Genomic DNA, 26080 nt, shown 5'->3' with positions numbered 1-26080 from the left:
ATCCCGGCTCTACTAAAAATACAAAAATTAGCTGGGCATGGTGGCATGCGCCTGTAATCCCAGCTACTTGGGAGGCTGAGAAAGGAGAATCACTTGAATCCAGGGAGGCGGAGACTGCAGCAAGCCGAGATCACGCCACTGCACTCCGGCCTAGGCAACAGAGTGAGAATCCATCTCAAAAGAAAAAAAAAAAGAAAAGAAAATAGAGACAGGGTCTCTCTATGTTGCTCAGGTTGGCCTCAAACTCCTAGGCTCAAGTAATCTTGCCTCAGCCTCCCAAAGTGCTGGGATTACAGGTGTGAGCTACCACACCTGGCCAGTTTCTTTATTCCTTAAGAGTAAAAAGAGTATCAGGGAGTATCAGTGAAAGGCAGTTGTAGGAATAAACTGTGGCCATGAATGCAAAAGGGAAACAAATTTAATGTCACTTTCATCATACACAATTTATAGTTGCTAGTAGTAATCAGAAGTTTCAAATTGCCTTTAGTGTGTTGAACATTTCACTTATAAAGATCAAGTGATATTATTACTACTTTTCTTAAAAGGTTAAAAATAATAAGGTGGGTATTCTCTTTTTTCTTTTTTGGCAGTCACTGATTATAGCAAGGGTGGTTATTTCTATCTTTCCTCTTAAGAAAAGGAAGCCTAGATAGGAAATTACAGGCCCAGTTATCACCCTAGCCAATTTTGCAGTGCCAATGCATCTTCTGTATTGACATTGGGAATTCTGGGATCTGAATGGGGTAAAAACTACGCCTTCGGTACTGAGCCCATCCAGGACCCTACCCTTACCCTGGCTTGATTTCAGACTGGTGCCTCACAGCGCTGTATCGGATGGCAATGGTGCACGCCTTAGACAGAGCCCGAGCAGCTTCTCCCACAAGGAAGGACCTGACAAACACCATAGTCCCGTAAGTCAGCTTGTTACTCAGCGGTTTCACGTACGTGCCATCAGGCTTCACCTGGAAGAAGAACGTGGAACTGATACTTTCTTCTTTTAAGCCCAAGAGGCAGTTCAGTGGTTCTCAAAATGTGGTCCCTGGAATAGCAGCATCAGCATCACCTGGCAACTTGCATGAAATACTGCATCTTAGTCCCCACCCTGACCAACTGAATCAGAAGCTCCAGGGTAGGGCCTAGCAATCTGGGCTTTAACTGGCCTTCCAGTTGATTCTAACGCATGCAAAAGTTTGAGAATCATTGGTTTAGCAAATCAAAATATGTCCTTCAACCCTGCTGTTTCTGATTTCACTGTCACAGTAAAAGAAGCATCAGAGTGGGCGTGATGGCTCACGCCTGTAATCCCAGCACTTTGGGAGGCCGAGGTGGACAGATCAAGAGGTCAGGAATTCGAAACCAGCCTGACCAACATGGTAAAATCCCATCTCTACTAAAAATACAAAAATTAGCTGGGTGTGGTGGCACATGCTTGTAATCCCAGCTACTCAGGAGGCTGAGACAGGAGAATCGCTTGAACCTGGGAGGCAGAGGTTTCAGTGAGCTGAGATAGCGCCACTGCATTCCAGTCTGGGTGACAAAGCAAGACTCTGTCTCAAAAAAAAAAAAAAAAAAAAAAAAAAAAAAAAAAAAAAAAAAAATGCTGGGAGCGGTGACTCACGCCTGTAATCCTAGCACTTTGGGAGGCCGAGGCAAGAGGGTCCCCTGAGGTCAGGAGTTTGAGACCAGCCTGGCCAACAGGGTGAAACCCCACCTCTACTAAAAATACAAAAAAATTAGCTGCGTGTGGTGGCGCATGCCTGTAATCCCAGCTACTTGGGAGGCTGAGGCAGAAGAATCGCTTGAACCCAGGAGGCGGAGGTTGCAGTGAGCCAAGATCATGCCACTGAACTCCAGCATGGGTTACAGAGACTCTCTCTCAAAAAAAAAAAAAAAAAAAAAAGGTGGGGGGGCATCAGAAGGAAAAATGCATTATTACATCCTTTTTTTTTTGAGTCAGAGTCTCGCTGTGTTGCCTAGGCTGGAGTGCAGTGGTGTGATCTCAACTTACTGCAACCTCTGCCTCCTGGGTTCAAGCGATTCTCCTGCCTCAGCCTCCTGAGTAGCTGAGATTACAGGCGTGTGCCATCACACCCAGCTAATCTTTGTATTTTTAGTAGAGACAGGGTTTCACCATATTGGTCAGGCTGGTCTTGAATTCCTGACCTTATGATCCGCCCTCCTTGGCCTCCCAAAGCGCTGGGACTACAGGCATGAGCCACCGCGCCTAGCCTTATTCCCTCCTTTTATGAGACGGAGTCTCACTCTGCTGCCAAGCTGGAGTGCAGTGGCACGATCTCTGCTCACTGCAACCTCCGCCTCCCGGGTTCAAGTGATTCTCCTGCCTCAGCCTCCTGAGTAGCTGGGACTACAGGTGCGTACCACCACTCCTGGCTAATTTTTTTGTATTTTTAGTAGAGACGGGGTTTCACCATGTTGGCCAGGATGGTCTCCATCTCTTGACCTCATGATCTTCCCGCCTCAGCCTCCCAAAGTGCTGGAATTACAGGTGTGAGCCACTGCGCCCAGCTTTTTTTTTTTTTTTTTTTTTTTTGAGACAAGGTCTCACTGTCATCCAGGCTGGAGTACAGTGGTGTAATCACAGCTGACTGCAGCCTCGGCCTCCCAGGCTCAAGTGATCCTCCCACCCCAGTCTCCCAAGTACCTGGGACTACACGTGTGCCACCATGCCCAGCTGGATTTTTTTACTTTTTGTAGAGATGGGTTCTCACTATGTTGCCCAGGCTGGTCTTGAGCTCCTGGGCTTAAGTCATCCCCGCACTCAGCCTCCCAAAGTGCTGGCATAACAGGAATATGCCAGTGTGCCCGGCTGTTATTACCTTCTAAAAGAACAGACCATTCTAACCCTACTGTGAGCAACAGCCACCGCAACCCCACTGTTTGATGCCTCTGCTTCTATTTTCTATCAAAACATACCTGGGCATACTTCATCAGCATGTTTTCTCTGGGAATACGATAGTTGTCCATTTTGAGGTAGCCATTGTCTATCTCATCATAACCAAATTTGGGGCCGATGTCACCAACGGTAATTCCTACCACAGATGAAAGGACAGTCACGAGATGTTTATGCTCTGGAATTTCTGGCTTTCGCTCCGCCTCTTCAGTTGGGCATTCTACCTTTTGCAGAAGAAAGTGCTCAGTTTCATTTTCATCTCAACATCAGATGAACAGTTCTTACCTGGCAAAGGCTTATGGGTCCCGATTTCACGAATAGGTACGATAAAGGCATGTAATCCATAGCATTTCCCCTTAGTGATGAGCTGGGCAAGAACTATTGCATGATTTGAAGTCTTTCCAACTGTAATATCAAAGAGAATAAGGGAGAGGTGAGCAAACGTTCGTACATTTTTAAAGGGTAGAAAAAAGAAGAAAGAATATGTTAAATCTAACACTAGACTAAACCAATAGTATGTGTCCAGAAAGCCTTTCTGCTGACAGTATCACACCTAGCTTTCAGAAAGAAATTCCCTTAAGCTAATAGTTATTACTTTCTTTTCTACTTATTTCTCATTCGTTTACATACAGAAAATTTTAGGATAAAAATAAGAATATTAATTTAAACTACTTCCTTGTTATCCCTTAAGGCAGTGCTGTCCAAAACAGTAATCACTAGCTATATGTGGCTTCTTACATATAAATTATAAATAAATAAAATATATAATGTGAATAACAAAATCCTTCAACCACTAACTGTACTGGAAATATATATTCCAAGATAATAACTCAGAATGGAATAAGAAGATATAAAAGTTTCAGGTCAGCCGGGCACAGTGGCTCACGCCTGTAATTCCAGCACTTTGGGAGGCTGAGGCGGGCAGATCAGAGGTTAGGAGTTTGAGACCGGCCTGGCCAACATGGTGAAATCCCATCTCTACTAAAAATACAAAAATTAGCTGGGCGTGGTGGCATGCTCCTGTAGTCCCAGCTACTCAGGAGGCTGAGGCAGGAGAATCGCTTGAACCCAGGAGGTGGAGGTTGCAGTGAGCAGAGATCATGCCACTTTACTCCAACCTGGGTGACACAGTGAGACTCCGTCTCAAAAAAGAAAAAGTTTGTGTTAAAACTATTTAAATTTTTTTCTTTTTTTTTTTTTGAGACAGGGTTTCACTCTGTCACCCAGGCTGGAGTGCAGTGGCATGATCACAGATAGTAGCTCACTGCAGGCTTGAACTCTTGGGCTCAAGTGGTCCTTCCACCTCAGCTTCCTGAGTAGCCAGGACTACAGGTCTATAGGTATGTGCTGATATGTCTGGCTTTCCTCTCTCTCTCTCTCTCTCTCTCTCTATATATATATATATATATATATATATATATATATATATATATACACACCCCCCACACACACACACACCCCTCTGTGTATATACACACACACACACACACCTCTCTCTGTCTATATACACACACCACACACGTACATATTTGTTTGTTGGGTTGTTTTTGAGACAAAGTCTTGCTGCGATGCCCATGCTGGAGTGCAGTGGTGCAATCTTGGCTCACTGCAACCTTCCCGGGTTCAAGTGATTCTCCTGCCTCAGCCTCCCAAGTAGCTGGGACTACAGGTGTGCGCCACCACACCCGGCTGATTTTTATATTTTTAGTAGAGATGGGGTTTCAGCATATTAACCAGGCTGGTCTTGAATTCCTGACCTCAAATGATCCGCCCAACTCAGCCTCCCAAAGTGTTAGGATTTCACCACCAAGCCTGGCCGACATTATCATAGAAGCTCTATATTCTAAGCAAAATCTCATGACGAACCTTCAAAACATCCAATAAATGCTGAAAAATTCACTTACGCCCACCAGGCCACCATTTAATGGAGGTCACAGTAGGACTGTTGAGAATGAACTCCTGGGTTTCAGGGTCATATGTGGCTGTGGTTTCCAAGCCTCGAAGGTGAGTTCCTAAGGAGATAAATTACATTGACTTCAGTTAAGAGATGGGGAAAAAAACAGGCACAAGGAAAAATTTCCTGCACAATCCTTTAAACTCTCATATCTCAGAGAAAAACAAAATCTAACAAAAAACACCTGTAGATGAGCTACAACTGGTTGATAACCAAGACAGTGAACTTCCCACACTATCTGATGGTTTCCTATTAAGTTGAAAATCTAAGTGTCATGCATGTTCCATTTCTGTATTTGATTTGTTACATTTATTTACAGCAACTGAAAGAAAATATAAAGGCAACTTAGAATCACATTTTTAAGATCACAATATATGAATTTAACAGGGATGTTAACTGTCTTTTTAACCCATCTCTGAGTTGCCAGTTTCAACTCATATGTATTGTTAACCACACCAATTCAACATTCTCGAATTCTGTACTAATGAGAAGAATGAGATAACATGTGAGAGGAAGACATTTCATCCAAAATTCTTATAAATTAAAAATGTATGGCTGTGCGTGGTGGCTCACGCCTGTAATCCCAGCACTCTGGGAGGCCGAGGCGGGTGGATCACGAGGTCAGGAGATTGAGATCATCCCGGCTAACACGGTGAAACCCATCTCTACTAAAAATACAAAAAATTAGCCGGGCATTGTGGCATGCGCCTGTAGTCGCAGCCACTCAGGAGGCTGAGGCAGGAGAATTGCTTGAACAATAGGCTTGAACAGTGGCTCAAGCCTATACTTTGGGAGGCCAAGGCGGGGGGATCACGAGGTCAGGAGATCGAGACCATCCTGGCTAACGTGGTGAAACCCCGTCTCTACTAAAAATACAAAAAAAAAAAAAATTAAAGCTGGGCACGGTGGCTCATGCCTGTAATCCCAGCACTTTGGGAGGCCGAGGCAGGCGGATCACAAAGTCAGGAGATCGAGACCATCCTGGCTAACACAATGAAACCCCGTCTCTACTAAAAATACAAAAAATTAGCCAGGCATGGTGGTGGGTGTTGTAGTCCCAGCTACGCGGGAGGCTGAGGCAGGAGAGTGGCCTGAACCTGGGAGGTGGAGCTTGCAGTGAGCTGAGATCGTGCCACTGCACTCCAGCCTGGGCGACAGAGCAAGACTCCGTCTCAAGAAAAAAAAAAAAAGAAAAGTATAAAAGTATAACCATTATTGGGGAAATGACCTGGAATGTGACTTTTAAAAATTCCTAAAGGTCCAATAATAAGGTCTCCGTTGACCCTAGAGATTTCCAATGGCAGGCCTAGCTTAGTCCTAGCTGGTTCATTAATGTGGCAAGGAAGAGTTTCCAGTTTCTTATGTGTACTGGGATAGACAGGATCTTATGTTTTAAATCTTAACACAAATATACCAAAATTATTTGGAAAGAGTCATAGAAAAATGTTCTAGGTGGCAGTCTCTACAAAAATACTGTACTAAAGCAAATGTTGGGATCCTTTTACCAATCTGCTTTCATAAGGCTAGACCTCATTAAACACACTTTGAAACATTCAGAAGCTTCCAAGTTGAATAACCAACTTATGTGCAATCCACAACTTTCCCGAGTGGGAGTCAACAAACCAGACACAGACATCTTTCATCAAAGAAGCAGCTTTTACAGAAAAGCAGGTAACATTAAACAGAACAGATAAGGACAAAATGTTTTCAAAAGCACAACTGAAACAAATAGTATTCCACTTGGAGTCTCATGAAAATCCTGTAAAATACTATTCAACACCAAATAAAAAGCAGCAGCTGTATAGAAATAAGGAGCAAGTGGCAAATACACACTAGACCAGTTTTTCTGAAACGTCAGAACAGAAAAAGAGAAGTCATAAGCAAATGAATGGCAAACACGGACCCAATTCAGAGCAGATCCAAAGAGGAACAGTGGCCCCCTCCAGCCCACCCAGGTGCATGAAGAAAGCAGGTAGGGGGTGGAAAGATCAATGAAAGGTGGAGATACAGAGTCTGAAACCAAATGCCTGCACGTTCGGCTTATCTTGGTTTTTTTATCCTCCAGCCAAGTCACTTGTAGAACTACTGATTGACTCAAAGTACAAATAACTCCAAAATGTCACACACTTCAGTTATAAGCTACTCATTTCTGTCAAGCAAATCCAAGAGTACACAAACTATTATTTGTATTTCTTCTGGAATTTGTATCCATTAAGGTAACAGTAGTAAAGGTAATCAGATAGTAACGACGAAAAAAACAGCTTCGGGTTGTATATGCACACAGACTCTATACAACCTCAGTAACATTGAAAAACCACACTTGGTAAATAAGGCCTGATTTGCAATTCTTGACCCTCTGAAGAGGAACTATGGCATAAAAAGGACGATCATTTTATCACTATCATAGCCTTTAATTCCCACTCACCAAAGCAGTGTTTATACCAAAACCTGGACTCTGCAAAAAGAGCTCATTTAAACAGACCACAGAACATCGACACACCGTCGATGGCACATGGTGGGCACTCCATACATGGTAAGCTCACAGGGGCCCGCCCAACCCAGAAGGTAGACTGAATACTCCATACCATGACCCATCTCTGTCTGGGCATAAGTGCCAATGATCTCCAAGTTCCAGGCGGGCATGAAGAAGCGCTCCTGCTGCTCCGCAGTTGCCTGGTGAAGCAAGGTGGGCAGGAACATGCCCAAGTGAAGATCCAGAGGTTCAGGCCGCCCTCGGTGCACAAAACTTCGAGGAAATATCAAGGATGGGCATTTGAGAGAAGAGTCATCAGGTGTGAGAGAATCAGCAATTTAATCAGAGCAAGGGAAGGAGACAAAAAAATCTTAAGTATGAATTGGTTGCGTACACTTAATCATAGATGGGAGCACTGTCCCTTTCTGTATTACTTTATAACTCCAGTTAATTTCCATTTTTCCTGAGTCAGCAAGGAGTATGAATGAGGACAGGGATTGGTTACTGATTCCAAAGCCAATGCAGTACAAAACCACACATGCAAGGCAGAAGATCCTAGCCCAGGAATTAAATCAAAGGAAATAAAGAAAATTTGAGAGGCCAGTGCAGTGGCTCACGCCTACAATCTCAGCACTTTGGGAGGCCAAGGCGGTCAGATCACCTTAAGTCAGGAGTTCAAGACCAGCCTGGCCAACATGGCAAAACCCCGACTCTACTAAAAATACAAAAATCAGCCAAGCATGGTGGCGCCAGCCAGTAGTCCCAGCTATTTGGGAAGTTGAGGCAGGCAAATCGCTTGAACCTAGGAGGCAGAGGTTGCAGTGAGCCAAGATCACACCCACTGCATTCCGGCCTGGGTGACAGAGTGACAGTCTGTCTCAAAAAAATAAATAAGAGAGAATTGGCCAGGCGCAGTGGTTCACACCTATAATCCCAGCATTCTGGGAGGCCGAGGTGGGTGGATCACCTGAGGTCAGGAGTTCAAGACAAGCCTGGCCAACATGGTGAACCCTGTCTCTACTAAAAATACAAAAATTAGCCAGCCGTGGTGGCGCACACCTGTAATCCCAGCTACTTGGGAGGCTGAGGCAGGAGAATTGCTACAACCCAGGAGGCAGAGGTTGCAGTGAGCTAAGATCACACCACTGCATTCTAGCCTGGGCAACAGAGTGAGACTCCATCTCAAAAAAAAAGAGAGAGAGAGAGAATTTGAAAAGTTGTATATGGCCAGGAGTGGTGGCTCACACCTGTAATCCCAGCACTTTGGGAGGCTGAGGCAGGTGGATCACTTGAGGTCAGGAGTTTGCGACCAGCCTGGCCAACATAGCGAAATCCCGTTTCTACTAAAAATACAAAAAAAAAAAGGCCGGGCACTGTGGCTCATGCCTGTAATCCCAGCACTTTGAAAGGCTGAGGTGGGCAGATCATCTGAGGTTAGGAGTTTGAGACCAGCCTGACCAACATGGTGAGACCCCATCTCTACTAAAAATACAAAATCAGCCAGGCATGGTGGCACATGCCTGTAATCCAAGCTACTTGGGAGGCTGAGGCAGGAGAAATGCTTGAATTTGGGAGGCAGTGGTTGCAGTGAGCCGAGATCACACCACTGCACTCCAGCCTGGGCAACAGAGGGAGACTGTCTTAAAAAAAAAAAAAAAAAAAGTTGTATAGAATAGAGAATTTGCTGGGTGTGGTGGCATGTGCCTGTAATCCCAGCTACTTGGGATGCTGAGGCAGAATCGCTTGAGAAGAATTGCTTGAGGCCAGGAGTTGGAGAACAGAGAATTTGAGTGGTGCTGGTACAAGGATTTCCTCTGATGAGAAAGCGAGACAGAACATAGTAGTTCTCTCAGAGTGACAATATGACCCCCAGATTATAGTTTTTCCTTGATGCAACTTCAATAATGCTTCTAGGCTGGGATTTTTTTTCTGTTTTGTTCACAAAACATCCAGCGTAGAAACACATTCCTCACACAGCTCTGATTATTTCATTCAGATTCATCATGTCAAATATTCGGCCATGCTCTACTGAAACAATTTAATACAAAAACTGACAGTGCTCTTCATCCCAATAGTTGATTTCAGAAATTAAAAAAGACATGCAATTTCTAGTGAAGACCATAATAATGACAAGTTACAGATTCATGCATAAGCTCTCCATGACAATTATACAGAAATTATCACTAATGATAATAAACATCTTAGTTTTATTAGTTTTAAATCCACTTTCTGGGGTCATTCTTTTCCACTTAAAACGTGCAGGGGACAGGATTCTTTGTGAATTTTTGCTAAGGATAGGAAGTCGTTCTATATGCCTTTGCATTTTTCCACATTACTGGTACTCTGTTTAATTGCCAGCTCCAAATCCGTCAACTCCATATTGCTCTTATCATTCTATGTGTCTTTGAAATGAGCATAAATGACGTTTCAGTTTTTAAATTTTTGTTTGTTGCTTGCAAGGTAGCGAGGAAAAGAACCAGGGCACACTGCTCAGACAAGGGCTAATCAATGACTCCTTCCAATTTAGTGGCTGGGCTTTCAGCTAAGCAATCACACTTTAGAAAAAGAAAAATCAAAGTATGTGTGACTGAATCCCTCATTTTACAGAGGAGAAATTAAGGCTGAGATGGATTAAATGCCTTGTTCAGGGAAAAAAGATAATGGCAAAACAAGGACAAGAATCTTGTCACCATGGGAGCTGAGCAAGGGGTAAACATGGACATGTAGAACGGAGTAACAGACACAGGGGCCAGACGCGGTGGCTCACGAATGTAATCCCAGCACTTTGGGAGGCCGAGGCAGGGGGATCACCTGAGGCTGGAGTTCAAGACCAGCCTGGTCAACAGGGTGAAACCCCATCTCTACTAAAAATACAATAATTAGCTGGGCGTGGTGGTGGGCACCTGTAATCCCAGCTACTTGGGAGGCTGAGGCAGGAGAATCACTTGAACTCAGGAGGCAAAGGTTGCAGTGAGCCACGATGGCACCACTGCACTCCAGCCTGGGCGATAGAAACTCTGTCTCAAAAAACAAAAAACAACAACGAACAAAACAGACACTGGAGGCTCCAGAATGTGGGAGGATGGGAGGGGTATGAGGCCTGAAAAGTTACCTACTGGGTACTATGTTCACTATTTGGGCAATGGGTACTGCAAAATCCCAGACTTCACCATTACATAATATATACATGTAAGGAAATGGCACTTGTACCCCCTAAACCTATTTTTTTAAAAAAAGAACCTTGTCACCTAGTCCTGTCTCCTAGCTGGGGAAATTATTGCACAAGCATAGCATGGACTAAAGACTGTGACTGCAGGTGGGGCGCGGTGGCTCACGCCTGTAATCCCAGCACTTTGGGAGGCCAAGGTGGGCGGATCATAAGATCAGGAGATTGAGACCATCCTGGCCAACAAGGTGAAACCCCTCTCTACTAAAAATACAAAAATTAGCCGGGTGTGGCGGCGCCAGCCTGTAATCCCAGCTATTCGGGAGGCTGAGGCAGAAGAATCCTTGAACCCGGGAGGCGGAGGCTGCAGTGAACGGAGATCGCGCCACTGAACTCCAGCCTGGCGATAGAGCAAGACTCTATCTAAAAAAAAAAAAAAAAAAAAAGACTGTGACTGTAATGAAGATGCTAAAAAGACATGCTGAAAAAGCCAGGGCTGTCCTTGGAAGCCTCGAAAATAGAAATTCCACAAGGTGTCACCACTGGTAGAGAGTCGGTCATGGGTTCACAGGGTTTCTTGGTACTATTTTTGTATCTTCCTATGACTCTACAATCATTTCAAAATTAAAAAAAAAAAAAAAGGCCAGGCATGGTGGCTCACGCCTATAATCCCAGTACTTTGGGGGGCCAAGGTGGGCAGATCACCTGAGGTCAGGAGTTCAAGACGAGCCTGGGCAACATGGTGAAACCCCATCTCTACTAAAAATACAAAAATTAGCTGGGCATGGTGGCAGGCGCTGGTTATCCCAGCTACTCAGGAGGGTGAGGCAGGAGAACTGCTTGAACCTGGGAGGCGGAGGTTGCCGTGAGCCAAGATCGCACCACTGCATTCTAGCCTGGGGGACAGAGCAAGACTCCATCTCAAAAAAAAAAACCAAAAAAAAAATTAATAGCGGAAATCCCAAGAAAAACACATTCACGGGATGAGAGTGCCTTTCACTCAAACAGAAATGTCAACTGTCCCCAGCCTTTTGAGTACGGTCTAGGACGAAAAATCAATGTACACTTAGAACCCGGAAGGCGAAAACTCTGAGTTAGGACTCAAACCTGGGACCAGACACTTTTCATGCTTTCATGGAAGGTTGTTTTACTTCACTAGAAATCAGAGCAATTCCTGGTGAAGGAAAGGCCACTATCAAGCACCCATCAGACTCTGGAAGATTTATATCTGAGTGAACCACAGAGCGAAGATGCACGCTAAGGGTTACAACAAATGAGCTCAGTAGGGCAGGGATAAAATCACTATAATCACAAATGGTTCTGACACTAAAGAATGTTTTCAGGAAAAAAATATTTCTTCCAACTAAGACAAGGATTATTCAGATGTGGACGAAATTTAGAGGTGTTACAAGGAGAAAGTGAACTGCATAGTTTTTTGACTTAAGCCAAGTATTTGTTTTAAAAGCTGGTTATGCACGATAAAGATATTATTTTTAAATAATTTATGATAAAATTATGAAGCACCAACATTATACTTAGTGAAGGGCTAGAGTCAGCTCTTTTAAAACCAAAACATCAAAAGGCATCTCCAGCCTTCTTTCCACATGATACACGGCTGGAAAGGCTGACAGTCAATACTGAGGAAAAACCAATTAGACTAATGATATATGAGAAAGGAAGAAATAAAAAGCAGCTCTGTAGAAGGCATGAGCATCAGCCTAGGAAATCAATAATGTCAACAAAATACCACAATAAGTGAACTGAGAAAAGCTGCAGGCTATAAGGGAAAAAAAATTAACAGCACTCAGGCGTGGTGGCTCACACCTGTAATCCCAGCACTTTGAGAGGCCGAGGAGGGCGCATCATGAGGTCAGGAGATCGAGACCATCCTGGCTAACACGGTGAAACCCCATCTCTACTAAAAATACAAAAAATTAGCCGGGCATGGTAGTGGGCGCCTGTAGTCCCAGCTACTCGGGAGGCTGAGGCAGGAGAATGGCGTGAACCCAGGAGGCGGAGCTTGCAGTGAGCTGAGATCACGCCACTGTACTCCAGCCTGGGCGACAGAGCGAGACTCCGTCTCAAACAAAAACAAAAACAAAAACAAAAACAAAAAAAACAGAAAAAAGATAAATACCTAATAGGGTGGGAAAAAAAGAAGATAAAAATAACAGGAAAGAAACAGCTTCCCAAGAAAAGACAAGGCTTCAATATAAAACTAACTTAAAATTCCAGATAGAGAAGGAGAAAAAAAAACATTTAATTCCTGTAGAATTTTTTTTTAGAACCTGACAGATTCAGATCAGAATTCATCTAGAATAAGCAAGCTTAAATATCAAATACACATATCTTGAAATCTAACAACAGTAGGCTTATCCTATCAGATTTTTAAATACCTTACAAGCCTGGGCAACACAGCAAGATCCTATCTCTACTAAAACTTTAAAAAATCAACTGGGCACGGTGTCATGAGCCTATACTCTCAGCTACTCAGGAGGCTGAGGCAGGAGGATCCCTTCAGTCTAGGAGATCAAGGCTGCAGTGAGCTATGATCAAACCTCTGCACTCCAGCCTGGGCAGCAGAGCAAGAACCTGTCTTTCAAAAATAAAAATATGCCAGGCCCAGTGGCTCACTCCTGTAATGCCAGCACTTTGGGAGGCTGAGGCAGGCGGATCACCTGAGGTCAAGAGTTCGAGACTAGCCCGGCCAACATGGTGAAACCCCATCTCTACTAAAAATATAAAAATTAGATGGGCATGGTAGCACATGCCTGTAATCCCAGCTACTCGGGAGGCTAAGGCAGAAGAATTGCTTGAACCTGGGAGGCAGAGGTTGCAGTGAGCTGAGATCATGCCACTGCACTCCAGGCTGGGTGACAGAGCAAGACTCCATCTCAAAAAAGAAAAAATAAAAATAAATAAAAATAATAAAATAAAAAAATAAAGGCCAGGCGTGGTGGCTCATGCCTGTAATCCCAGCACTTTGGGAGGCTGAGGTGGGCAGATCACGGGGTCAGGAATTTGAGACCAGCCTGACCAACATAGTGAAACTCCGTTTCTACTAAAAATACAAACATTAGCTGAGCATGGTGGTGTGCGCCTGTAATCCCAGCTACACAGGGGGCTGAGGCAGGAGAATTGCTTGAACCCGGGAGGCAGAGGTTGCAGTGAGCTGAAATCACACCATTGCACTCCAGCCTGGGCAATAGAGCGAGACTCTGTCTTAAAAATAAATAAAAAATAAAAATAAAAATAAAGTAAAAAGTCTTGGCTGGGCACGGCGGCTCATGCCTGTAATCCCAGCATTCTGGGAGGCTGAGGTGGGCGAATCACGAGGTCAGGAGTTTGAGACCAGCCTAGCCAACATGGTGAAACCCCGTCTCTACTAAAAATACAAAAAATGAGCTGGGCGTGGTGGCGGGCACCTGTAATTCCAGCTACTGGGGAGGCTGAGGTAGGAGAATCACTTGAATCCGGGAGGCGGAGGTTGCAGTGAGCCAAGATCGCGCCACTGCACTCCAGCCCAGGTGACAGTGCGAGATTCTGTCTCAAAAAAGTTTTATAAAGCACCAGTGGTCAAAATTTATGTTAGAAGAAAAAGAAAGAAAGAAATAAACCTATCAATGTAATATATTTAAGGTTCCAGAAATAAATTTAACCTATTATAAAACTCTAAGACAAACCAGAAAGGACATAATGGGAATAAGATAATAATGGGAAAAAGCCACTAGTTAATAATGAACATTAGAAATCTCGGAAGCTGCGCCACTGCACTCCGGCCTGGGTGACAGAGTGAGACTCTTGTCTCTCAAAAAAAAGAAAAAAGAAGTCCAAAAAAAAAAAAATCTAGAAAACCATGAGATTCATTCTCACTCTGTATCATATACACGTCAAATCATTAAACAGAAACCAAACAAAAATATTAGAAGAAAACAGAAGAGGCTGGGCATGGCGGCTCACGCCTGTAATCCCAGCACTTTGGGAGACCGAGGTGGGTGGATCACGAGGTCAGGAGATCGAGACCATCCTGACCAACACGGTGAAACCCCATCTCTACTAAAAATACAAAAATTAGCTAGGTGTGGTGGTAGGCACCTGTAATTCCAGCTACTCAGGAGGCTGAGCCAGGAGAATGGCTTTGAACCCAGGAGGCGGAAGTTACAGTGAGCCAAGATCATGCCACTACACTCCAGCCTGGTGACAGAGGAGGACTATGTCTCAAAAAAAAACCAAAAAACAAAAAACCAGAAGATAACTATCCAAGTTATGGAAAAGATAAAATTTATATCTATGCAGAGAAGGATGTGTTAAATATATAAAGCAAAAACGTTTGACAAAGCAGAAAATAAAAAATCAAGATATATAATATATAATATATATATAATATATATAATATATAATATATATTATATATAATATATATATTATATATATAATATATATATATATTTTTTGAGACAGAGTGTCACTCTGTCACCCAGGCTGGAGTGCAGTGGCACGATCTCGGCTCACTGCAACCTCCACCTCCCGGGGTTCAAGCGATTCTCCTGCTTCAGCCTTCTGAGTAGCTAGAATTACAGGTGCTGCCATCACTCCCAGCTAATTTTTATATTTTTAGTACAGACAGGTTTCACCATGTTGGCCAGGCTGGTCTCAAACTCCTGATCTCAAGTGATCCACCCACCTCAGCCTCCCAAAGTGCTGGGATTACAGGCGAGAGCCATTGCACCCAGCCGAAAAACCATATTCTATACATAGAAAATGCAAACAGTAAATCAAAACATGTAATAACATCCAGGCTCACTAGTAATGGGAAATTAAAACATTAACTCTTAGAAATATATTAAAGTAGGCCAGGTGCAGTGGCTCACGCCTGTAATCCCAGCACTTTGGGAGGCTGAGGCGGGCAGATAACGAGGTCAGGATATCGAGACCATCCTGGCTAACACAGTGAAAACCCATCTCTACTAAAAATACAAAAAAAAACACAAAAAACAAAATTTAGCCGGGCATGGTGGAGGGCGCCTGTAGTACCAGCTACTCGGGGGGCTAAGGCAGGAGAATGGCATGAACCCGGGAGGCGGAGCTTGCAGCAAGCGGAGATCGTGCCACTGCACTCCAGCCTGGGCGACAGAGCGAGACTCCGCCTCAAAAAAAAAAAAAAAAAAAAAGAAATATATTAAAGTAGGCCACGTGCAGTGGCTCATGCCTGTAATCCCAGCACTCTGGGAGGCTGAAGCGGGTGGATCACCTGAGGTCAGGAGTTCAAGAGCAGCCTGACCAACACGGAGAAACCCCGTCTCTACTAAAAATACAAAAGTAGCCGGGCGTGGTGGCGCATGCCTGTAATCCCAGCTACTCAGGAGGCTGAGGGAGGAGAATCACTTGAACACGGAAGGCGGAGGTTGCGGTGAGCCGAGATCACGCCATTGCACTCCAGCCTGAGCAACAAGAGCAAAACTCCGTCTCAAAAAAAAAAAAAAAAGAAAAAAGAAATATGTTAAAGTGGCAAAATAAATTAAAGTGACCACATTGATGGAGCTGTGGAAATACAGGTACAGAGCTTGCTAAATATATTGTCAACTGGTTCTGTGTTTCAGGAAAAGTCTCAAACTATGCAGCAAAAGCTCTAAAATGCTCATGTCCCTCAATATAGTAATTCATTTCTGAGAGGTATTCCAGAAGTACAACCACAAAGAATACAGCATTTTATTTATTTATTTTATTTATTTATTTTTTGAGACGGAGTCTCGCTGTTGTTACCCAGGCTAGAGTGCAATGGTGCGATCTCGGCTCACCACAACTTCCACCTCCCAGGTTCAAATGCTTCTCCTGCCTCAGCCTCCCTAGTAGCTGGGATGACAGGCACGCACCACCACACCCGGGTAATTTTGTATTTTTAGTAGGGATGGGGTTTCTCCATATTGGTCAGGCTGGTCTGGAACTCCCAACCTCAGGTGATCCACCCACGTCGGCCTCCCAAAGTGCTGGGATTACAGGCGTGAGCCACAGCGCCTGGCCAGAATACATCTTTAAGTTTATATTATTATCACTAATATTGGTGAAATTTAGCCCAAATCCCCAGGGAAGCGAGTCTCGTGAAAAGTCCAACAGGGAAGAGAATCACTTGGGCAGAGGGAAGAGGAGACTGTTGAGCCCAGGGAGAAAGGGCAACGGAGCTGCTGTAAAGACCGATGACTTACAAATCAACTTTACTACCTCTTTCCAGTTTCAAAGAAAGGGGCTTTATTTCATATTTAAGTGTTAATGATGGCAATTTGCCAGGATACTGCATCAGCTTCAAGGATAACTATGTACCATACAAGCTCTATATTCCTAAATAGATGGTAATAGGAAACAAGGCAATGTGACCTGAGTCCACGGGTGAGGAATAAAGAAAGGAACGAAAGGAACGGAGGAAGGGAAGAAGACAGAAAGACAGAGACAAAGAGGCCAGGTGCATGGCTCACACTTGTAATCCCAGCACTTTGGGAGGCCGAGGTGGGTGGATCGCCTGAGGTCAGCAGTTCAAGACCAGCCTGGCCAACATGGTGAAACCCTGTCTCTACTAAAAATATAAATATTAGCCAGGTATGGTGGTGCACACCTGTGATCCCAGCTACTCAGGAGGCTGAGGCAGGAGAATCACTTGAACCAGGGAGGCGGAGGTTGCAGTGAGCCGAGATTGTACCACTGCACCACTCCAGCCTGGGCAACATGAGACTCCTTCAAAAAAAAAAAAAAGTGAAGGAAGGAAGGAAGCGAGCAAGCAAGCAAACAAGGAAAACAAAGCAAGAAGAATCTCCAGAAGTGGCCAGATCTTGAAATGATTAGATATCTGTGAAGAGCAAACAAGCGACCTGTTTTGTAGCCTAAAGAAGAAACATATGGTCAGGATGATAACATGGACCCAGTTCCCCAGGCTGTTCCTTTAATTCCAGAACTCCAGGGAGGGGAGCCCATCACCCAGGCTCAGGCCTCTGCCTTTGATTAAGGCTCCCAGACCCACGGGGCAGGTGTATATCCGAGTTTCTTCATGTCCTTAGAGGAAAGAAGACACACTCCAGAAAGAAGGATAATGCTGGTGACTGAGACTTTCTGTAGGTGACTGAATTTTAGGATTTGGAAGGAACATGGAGTGAACCTGAACACTTCTGAGCCCCTTCACTTCTCAGCAGCTACCCAGAAGTGAAAGAATCCCAAACCCAAAGTTACAGCTGCTTCTGTGAGACCACGTTAGATAATCACTGTTCACTGTTGATCCATTTTCCAAAGTCTCAGAATTTAAATAGTTAGATCTCATTCTATATAAGTTGCTCTATTGCCAATCTCCTGGATGTTGACTTTTTGTGTATTCCATATAAGGTAAAACTGTCACGTGATGCAAATTAACCAATCTGACTTATTTCCAAGGAAAAGATCAGTCGTCAAAAGAACAGCAATATGAATTAGCAAAATTCCAGCAAGAAAAAAAGCGAATCTTAGGACACTGTTCTCTAAACCACAGAGATTAAGACAACACTGGTTCAAATACAAGAAAATACCCAAAACTAGCCAGGCGTGGTGGCTCACGCCTGTAATCCCAGCACTTTAGGAGGCCAAGGCGGGCGGATCACCTGAGGTCGGGAGTTGGAGACCAGCCTGACCAACATGGAGAAACCCCGTCTCTACTGAAAATACAAAATTAGCCGGGCGTGGTGGCACATGCCTGTAATCCTAGCTACTAGGGAGGGAGAGGCAGGAGAATCACTTGAACTTGGGAGGTGGAGGTTGCGGGGAGCCGAGATCGCGCCATTGCACTCCAGCCTGGGCAACAAGAGCGAAACTCCATCTCAAAAAAAAAAAAAATACCCAAAACTAGAAGCAATAAGGGAACGAAAATTCGAACAAACGCAAACGTGCCCACAGCCATATAGGATCTCTGTCCAACTTCTGTTCGCCTCAAACCGGTATAGTTCAAGTCTTCCTTTCTCCTTTCTCCTTTCAAAAATTAGGGCAGGCCAGGCGTGGTGGCCCACACCTGTAATCCCAGCACTTTGGGAGGCCAAGGTGGGTGGATCACCTGAGGTAAAGAGTTTGAGACCAGCCTGGCCAAAATGGCCAAACCCCGTCTCTACCAAAAAATAGCAAAATTAGCCGGGCATAGTGGCGGGCGCCTGTAATCCCAGCTACTCAGGAGGCTGAGGCAGGAGAATCGCTTGAACCCAGGAGGTGGAGGTTGCAGTGAGCTGAGATCACTCCACTGCACTTCAGCCTGGGGCACAGGATGAGACTCTGACCCAAAAAAAAAAAAAAAAAAAAATTAGGGCAAATATAGATTTGTGATATTACTTTATAAATGAGGCAGAAGCATTAGACCAACAAGAGGTATACTCAACAAATCATCAGCCTCAGACTATTTCACATCTTATTCCTCCTATGAACAGCATGACTGTTAAGTCAAATAAATTCTATAATGATGAATACTGAAACAGAGTTCTGTACCACAAAGCTACTTCAAAATTACAACACACACACACACCACGCATGCATGTACACAAACACACAGATACTCCAAGCGAGGAGGACTACATAAAGAATCTTATCCGTCAGGCCGGGCGCAGTGGCTCACGCCTGTAATCCCAGCACTTTGGGAGGGCAGATCACGAGGTCAGGAGATCAAGACCATCCTGGCTTACACGGTGAAACCCCGTCTCTACTAAAATACAAAAAATTAGCCGGGCGTGGTGGCGGGTGCCTGTACTCCCAGCTGCTCAGGAGCTGACGCAGGAGAATGGCGTGAACCTGGGAGGCGGAGCTTGCAGTGAGCCGAAATGGCACCACTGCACTCCAGCCTGGGTGACAGAGTAAGACTCGGTCTCCAAAAAAAAAAAAAAAAAAAAAAAAGAAGGATCTTATCTGTCAGCCAGGTGCAGTGGCTCACGCCTGTAATCCCAGCACTTCGGGAAGCCAAGGTGGACAGATCACCTGAGGTCAGGAGTTAGACCAGCCTGGCCAACATGGAGAAACCACGTCTCTACTAAAAATACAAAATTAGCCAGGCGTGGTGGTGGGCGCCTGTAATTCCAGCTACTTGGGAGGCTCAGGCAGGAGAATCGCTTGAACCTGGAGGCGGAAGTTGCAGTGAGCCGAGATTGCACCATTGCACTCCAGCCTGGGCAAAAAGAATGAAACTCCATCTCAAAAAAAAAAAAAAAAAAAAAAAGAATCTTATCTTCCTTTACAAACCTTTCTTTCAGGCTTATAATTTCGTACTGACCATCTTGAAGTTGAAGTCTTAGTGTTTAGTAAAGTGTCTGGAACATCAAACCATGACCAGCAAGCTGTAGTCCCCATGGAGATGACAATAAATAACATTTTCCTTAAACCAATTCACACATTGAAATCAGCAATCAAACACAAAATGATGTTTCCCTGATATCTGCATCCCTTTTTCTTTCCCTTTCTTTACTCCTGCCATTTTGATAACTAGACATGAGGCTGGACAGCTCAAATTCCAAACACTCAAACCTGCCAATGGCCTTGTCTATGAAAACAAACCTATTTCACATTAAGATCAAAAGCAAAACTTTTTGAAGGAAGCCAGACATTTAGGAACAATTTAACAAAGAATTACTGGCAACACAAGAGTTCCCAGACATGTAGGGGAAAAAATGTCTAAAAAGACTGAAGTCAGATGAAGAGAATCATGGACTTTTTTCCAAACTGCCTTATAACCCTGCTAGTGGGCAATGAGATGAGACAGGTAGCTGCCACTGCCTGCTGCCCCTATTAAAATCCACAGCTTTAACTGCATTAGAGCAGAGAGGCACTTTCCAGATATTGCTGAGGCACTAACCCTCTGAAGAATTTCCAACAAAGTCTCTACTCATTAGACCCAGAGTAACATAATGGGGTTCCCTGCTGCACTGTAAACCCCATCTTTTCAAACTGTTCAATAATAAACGGCTTTAGGAAATAACAGTGAATGATGTTTATAGGCCAGAGCCCTGGACCAGCTTCCGGGGAAAATACCTAGGAGAAAACAAGAAGCTGAATTTTGACTTAACAACTTAAAAATAAAATCCCAGGCCGGGCACGGTGGCTCACGTCTGTAATCCTAGCACTTTGGGAGGCCGAGGCGGGCGGATCACGAGGTCAGGAGATCGAGACCATCCTGGCTAACACAGTGAAACCCCATCTCTACTAAAAATACAAAAAATTAGCAGGGCGAGGTGGCGGGCGCCTGTAGTCCCAGCTACTCGGGAGGCTGAGGCAGTAGAATGGCGTGAACCCCGGGGCAGAGCCTGCAGTGAGCCGAGATCGCGCCACTGCACTCCAGCCTGGGCGACAGCGAGACTCTGTCTCAAAAAAAAATAAAAATAAAAATAAAATCCCAAATAGGTAGCAGCAGAAAAAAGTCAAATGCCGGCAATCACTGTTAACTGATGTCCTGAGTGGGTTACCCACAGACCCTCAATGTGGACTAACCGTGGCCCATTTCCGTCTGGGCGTAGGTGCCAATTATCTGGAGTCCTTTGGATGAAAGCAGCCATTTCTCTTTCTGAGCAGTGGTGCCCTGATTCAGCAAGGTAGGAATAAACATGGAGTAATTGAGGCCCACAGGTTCCACAAAATTGACCAAATGTAGTCTACAGGAGAGAAAAGAAAAGGATCTCAGCCTTCCTTTAGAAACTGCATCCTACAACCCCTTCTTGCCAAAGAGCTTTGGCCTTCAAGGAGAAGGTCAGGAAAATGTAAACCCCCTTCTTATGAAATTAAATATAAGATTTACCATTTTACTACCTAAAAAGCCAACAGCAAAACCTGATGATCTCTCTTCTTCTAATTATTTCAAGGCCACAATTCATTTCATATTTACATTTAATCCAGTAAGCAAATTCTACCTAAGTTTTAGCATAAAAACATCTCTAATTTTTGGAAGGGGAGGTTGTTGGTGTTATTTGATGGTTTGATTGGTTGAATTTTTTAGAATGTGTGTTTTTTTTTCTTTTTTTGCTTTACTTAGGTTTTACTTGTTTGTTTCAAAGAGCAAAAGTAACTCCACAGAACACTTATTTATAGAGCTGTTAACAAAAGCTCCAAAGAAGAAATAATTTCAACTATGTTTCCCTAGATAATATAAGCAAATATCCAGAAGAGTAAATACATATTCCAGGGCAGAATCATACATCTCTAAAGGTCTTCAGGGTTTACAATAAGTAATGTGGGCATGTAAAAATTTATCCCCAATGGTCAATGAACATTACTACAGATAACTCTACATCACATTGAAATTTAGTCCTCAACTCTCTTCTTACAAAACAGAATCCACAGTAGCTGGCCTTGGCTGTGCTGTGTCATAGATTTTATAGGGATCAATTTTGTACTCTGACAAAGCTCATATCTAAAGAGTTTAAAGTACAAAATACATCTCATCTAACTGATCTTCACGACTTCTTAACTGATCTTCACGACTTCTTAACAGATGATTAGGAAGCAATGTCGCTATCAGTTTATCCTGACCTGTGCAATGAGCAGAGCATGAACTAAAGGAGAGAAGGGATAGGCTGCCATTGCAGTGCTGGGGGACCCTGAAACCAAACCACCACCTTAGAAGAAACAATAGTAGCCGGGCACAGTGGCTCATGCCTGTAATCCCAGCACTTTGGGAGGCTGAGGTGGGCGGATCACGAGGTCAGAAGATCGAGACCATCCTGGCTAACATGGTGAAACCCCGTCTCTACTAAAAATACAGAAAAATTAGCCAGGCGTGGTGGTGGGTGCCTGTAGTCCCAGCTACTCAGAAGGCTGAGGCAGGAGAATGGCGTGAACCCAGGAGGCAGAGCTTGTAGTGAGCCAAGATTGCAGCACTGCACTCCAGCCTGGGCGACAGAGCGAGACTCCGTCTCAAAAAAAAAAAAAAAAGTAAAGAAAGAAAGAAATAATAGTAAACACAATATACCCTTATTTTCCTATTTCCTAAATAAGTACTACACGATTATCCCCACCATGTCTTTTTCTTCTTTTGGAGACAGTCTCCCTCTGTTGCCCAGGCTGGAGTACAGTGGTGTGATCTCAGCTCATGGCAACCTCTGCCTCCTAGCTTCAAGTGATTCTCATGACTCAGCTTCCCAAGTAGCTGGGATTACAGGCGTGTGCCAAGCCTGGTTAATTTTGTATTTTAGTAGAGACGGTGTTTTGCCATGTTGGCCAGGCTGGCCATGAAGTGGCCTGGCCTCAAGTGATCTGCCCACCTCAGCCACCCCGAAGTGCTGGGATTACAGGCGTAAGCCACCATGCCCAGCCCCATCGTCTTTTCTATCTTACATAAATCATAATCCACTTAGAAACAAAAAACTCTCAACATGGATGCTCTTAGATATGAATATTTCTAATTAATCAAAATGAATTAATGTAATCATTATAGATTTCACCAGAGGGAACAACTTCTGCGTCCCAATCATGTGTTTAAGTCAATAGAAGCTGCTCATTAACATCAGTAAAAAATGTTTTCTCAGCCACTGGGCTTATGCCTGTAATCCCAGCATTTTGGGAGGCCGAGGCAGGTGGATCACAAGGCCAGGAGTTCGAGACCAGCCTGGCCAACATGGTGAAACCCTGTTTCTACTAAAAATACAAAAATTAGCTGGGTGAGGTGGCAGGTGCCTCCTCACCTGCTGATAATAAATGGAAATGCAGAGAGAGAGAGAAAGAGAGAGAAAGAAAGAAAGAAGGAAAGGAGGGAAGGAAGGTAGGTAGGTGATGTATTTCACAATTAATAGCATGTCATGGTTAACTGGCAGCATTCTTTCTTTCTTAGTTGTACACAAAACACTGGTGTGAGTTATAATCGATGAGATTATATAACCGAGGCTTTAACTCGATGGCATGCGATAATTGCTAGGACTCATTTACAAACCCCTTCTCTAACTTAAAAACTGATCTCCTTGTCATATCCTAAGGACATTGGAAGTGTGTCAAAGGGTGTGTTAAAGTTTGTACTTTAATACTTCACATGAAAAATGATACACAAAATAACTTCCTGGTGTCCATGAATCTTTAACACGCATAAAGGACTTTGTTCTATTTCATTGTGACCTCACTCGAGTCTGGTTACACATTATCAACAGGTCACAGGTTATGAAATCATCTATATCAGCTTTGAAATGCATTGCACCACCCACTCACACACACACACACACACACACACACACACACACACACAACCCACTTTTTTCCTGACATTTTAAGAAGGAATAAAATCTTACTAGTTTTTTTCAAATTTACAAACCCAACACAGGTATCAGTAACATAATCTTCTAGGAGTTACTCTATCTCAATATCCCCACAGCCAAGAGTTACAAACTTTAAAAACAAAAAAGACCATTTGGAAGTTATGCTGATTTGAACTACCAAAAATAAATAAACAAAATTTTTTTGTTTAAAACTGAGTGGAGCTCTGAGGAAAGTCCAAAGGGCCAGAGTAAAACATTTCATCTTCACAAAAATAACCCAAGTCACGCTGAAAATCGATACCAAAGGCACTAGAGGCAGTGACAGTTATTACCATAAAGGCAGAACGGGCAACATGTTCTATTTAGCTTGGTTCTAGTCTATACACCACTCATATGATTTCATCTTTACTGATGAAAATACTGGAGTTCCTTTAAAATGGAGAAACCTAAAAGAGAAAATGCCCAGGAATAAATGAGAAAAAATGCTATAGGCCAAAATAATCTTGTACTAGGATCATGTAACAGTGTTTAGGTTAAGGCAAAAAAGTCCCTTTTTTTTTTTTTTTTTGAGACAGAGTCTCTCTTTGTTGCCCAGGATGGAGTGCAGTGGCGTGATCTCGGCTCAATGCAGCCTTTGCCTCCCAGGTTCAAGGGATTCTCCTGCCTCAGCCTCCTGAGTAGCTGGGACCACAGGAGCGCACCACCATGCCCGGCTAATTTTTGTATTTTTAGTAGAGAGAAGGTTTCACCATTTTGGCCAGGCTGGTCTCGAGCTCCTGGCCTCAAGTGATCCACCTGCCTTGGCCTCCTAAAGTGCTGAGATTACAGGCATGAGCCACTGTGCCCGGCCCAAAGTCCTTATTTTTATTTATTTTTACCGTTCCTTGTGAAGCAGGGTGGATCACGAGGTCAGGAGTTTGAGACCAGCCTGGCAACATGGCGAAACCCCGTCTCTACTAAAAATACAAAAATTAGCCGGGTGTGTGGTGGCAGGCGCCTGTAATCCCAGCTACTCAGAAGGCTGAAGCAGGAGAATCGCTTGAATCCGGGAGGTGGAGGCTGGAGTGAGCCGAGATCGCGCCACTGCACTGCAGCCTGGGCGACAGAGCGAGACTCCATCTCAAAAAACAAAAACAAACAAAAAACACAACAAAACACATGGTCTGAAAAAAGGATATACTCTCTTCCACACTAGAACCAAGGCAGGTTTTTATGACGTCTCTCTCACATGCACAAGACAACCATTCAAGTACTGTCATGGATTCAGAACTACCGGGTTCTTAGACTTTCTATTCATTCAGAGGCGTGACTGATCATTCTTCATCCAGGTCCACACTACCATATAATATAATCTGCTATTGCTCCAAAATATTTAAATGGTCGTGCAACTAAAAAAAAAAAAAAATCCTTCCAGATTCAGAATTTTAGCAGACCTTGTTACAAACAGCAAAATGATTCTGCATTTAAATCAGTCAAATTTGAGTTGCTTGGGCAGAACAATGCTTTCACAACATCCTTGAAACTGTACTCTTGAGAACAAAAACTCCTGCATTTCCATTTATTATCAGCATTCTACAAACACGTCATCCCACGAAAAGGCTTGGATACAAAAGTAATCACATTATTTTTCACACATATAACTTTATTTACTTATTTTTTGAGACGGAGTCTCGCACTCTTGCCCAGGCTGGAGTGCAGTGGCGCAATCTCGGCTCACTGCAAGCTCCGCATCCCTGGTTCACGCCATTCTCCTGCCTCAGCCTCCCGAGCAGCTGGAACTACAGGCGCCCGCCACCACGCCCGGCGAATTTTTTGTATTTTTAGTAGAGACGGGGTTTCACTGTGTTAGCCAGGATGGTCTCGATCTCCTGACTTGGTGATCCGCCCGCCTCGGCCTCCCAAAGTGCTAGGATTACAGGCGTGAGCCACCGCGCCCGGCCACACATATAACTTTATAAAGTTGCATGAAAATGTGCCAGTTTGCATCTTCAAACGCCAAGCACGGTGATGAAAGGCCACCATAGACCGCAGCTTTAAAGTTTACGCTTAACAACACTTGCTCTGTTCTAAGGCATACCTACTTTTTAAACCACATAATTTCATCAGGGTCTGCGATGCCAAATTCCCTCATCTTCTTCACCATGATGGCACTTTTCCTGACAGCCACCTCATAACGCTGGCTGCGGGTGAGGAAGTTCAAGTCCTCATGCTGGAAGTCTGGGTCGTTCAGGATCATGTTCTCTGGAAGGGGGTTAAAGGGCATTAAAAGGCAGACAGACACTCGGGGCTCCGTTCCACCCTCCCTGAATCACAATAGGCTTCAGAGTCGCGGACACACCTCGGGAATGGCGATATCCCC

At 44.1% G+C, this 26080-nt stretch overlaps 1 protein-coding gene across 4 annotated transcripts in view; it reads right to left on the bottom strand.

The window, feature by feature from the left end:
* The window catches only part of ACOX1 (acyl-CoA oxidase 1), a 38131-nt gene that overhangs the window by 11405 nt on the left and 646 nt on the right, over positions 1-26080 (bottom strand). Inside the window, exons 1-7 of one of the 4 annotated variants that reach the window (XM_063617146.1) lie at positions 25803-25930; positions 20975-21135; positions 7451-7611; positions 4816-4923; positions 3197-3316; positions 2935-3050; positions 793-962 (exon numbers count right to left, since the gene is read on the bottom strand). In XM_063617146.1, coding sequence (XP_063473216.1) covers positions 793-962; positions 2935-3050; positions 3197-3316; positions 4816-4923; positions 7451-7611; positions 20975-21039 — 740 coding nt within the window. In that variant the 5' untranslated portion in view covers positions 21040-21135; positions 25803-25930. Of the gene's footprint in view, positions 1-792; positions 963-2934; positions 3051-3196; positions 3317-4815; positions 4924-7450; positions 7612-20974; positions 21136-25802; positions 25963-26080 lie in introns of those variants that run through there. The other 3 variants (XM_055242139.2, XM_055242140.2, XM_063617145.1) reach the window with 3 other exon arrangements.

This window comes from Symphalangus syndactylus, chromosome 14 (genome assembly GCF_028878055.3).
Source record: "Symphalangus syndactylus isolate Jambi chromosome 14, NHGRI_mSymSyn1-v2.1_pri, whole genome shotgun sequence".
In the NCBI taxonomy this organism is placed as follows: Eukaryota; Metazoa; Chordata; class Mammalia; order Primates; family Hylobatidae; genus Symphalangus; species Symphalangus syndactylus.
Note: the sequence above shows the minus strand (reverse complement) of the source record. Positions and strands in the feature narration are given on the sequence as shown.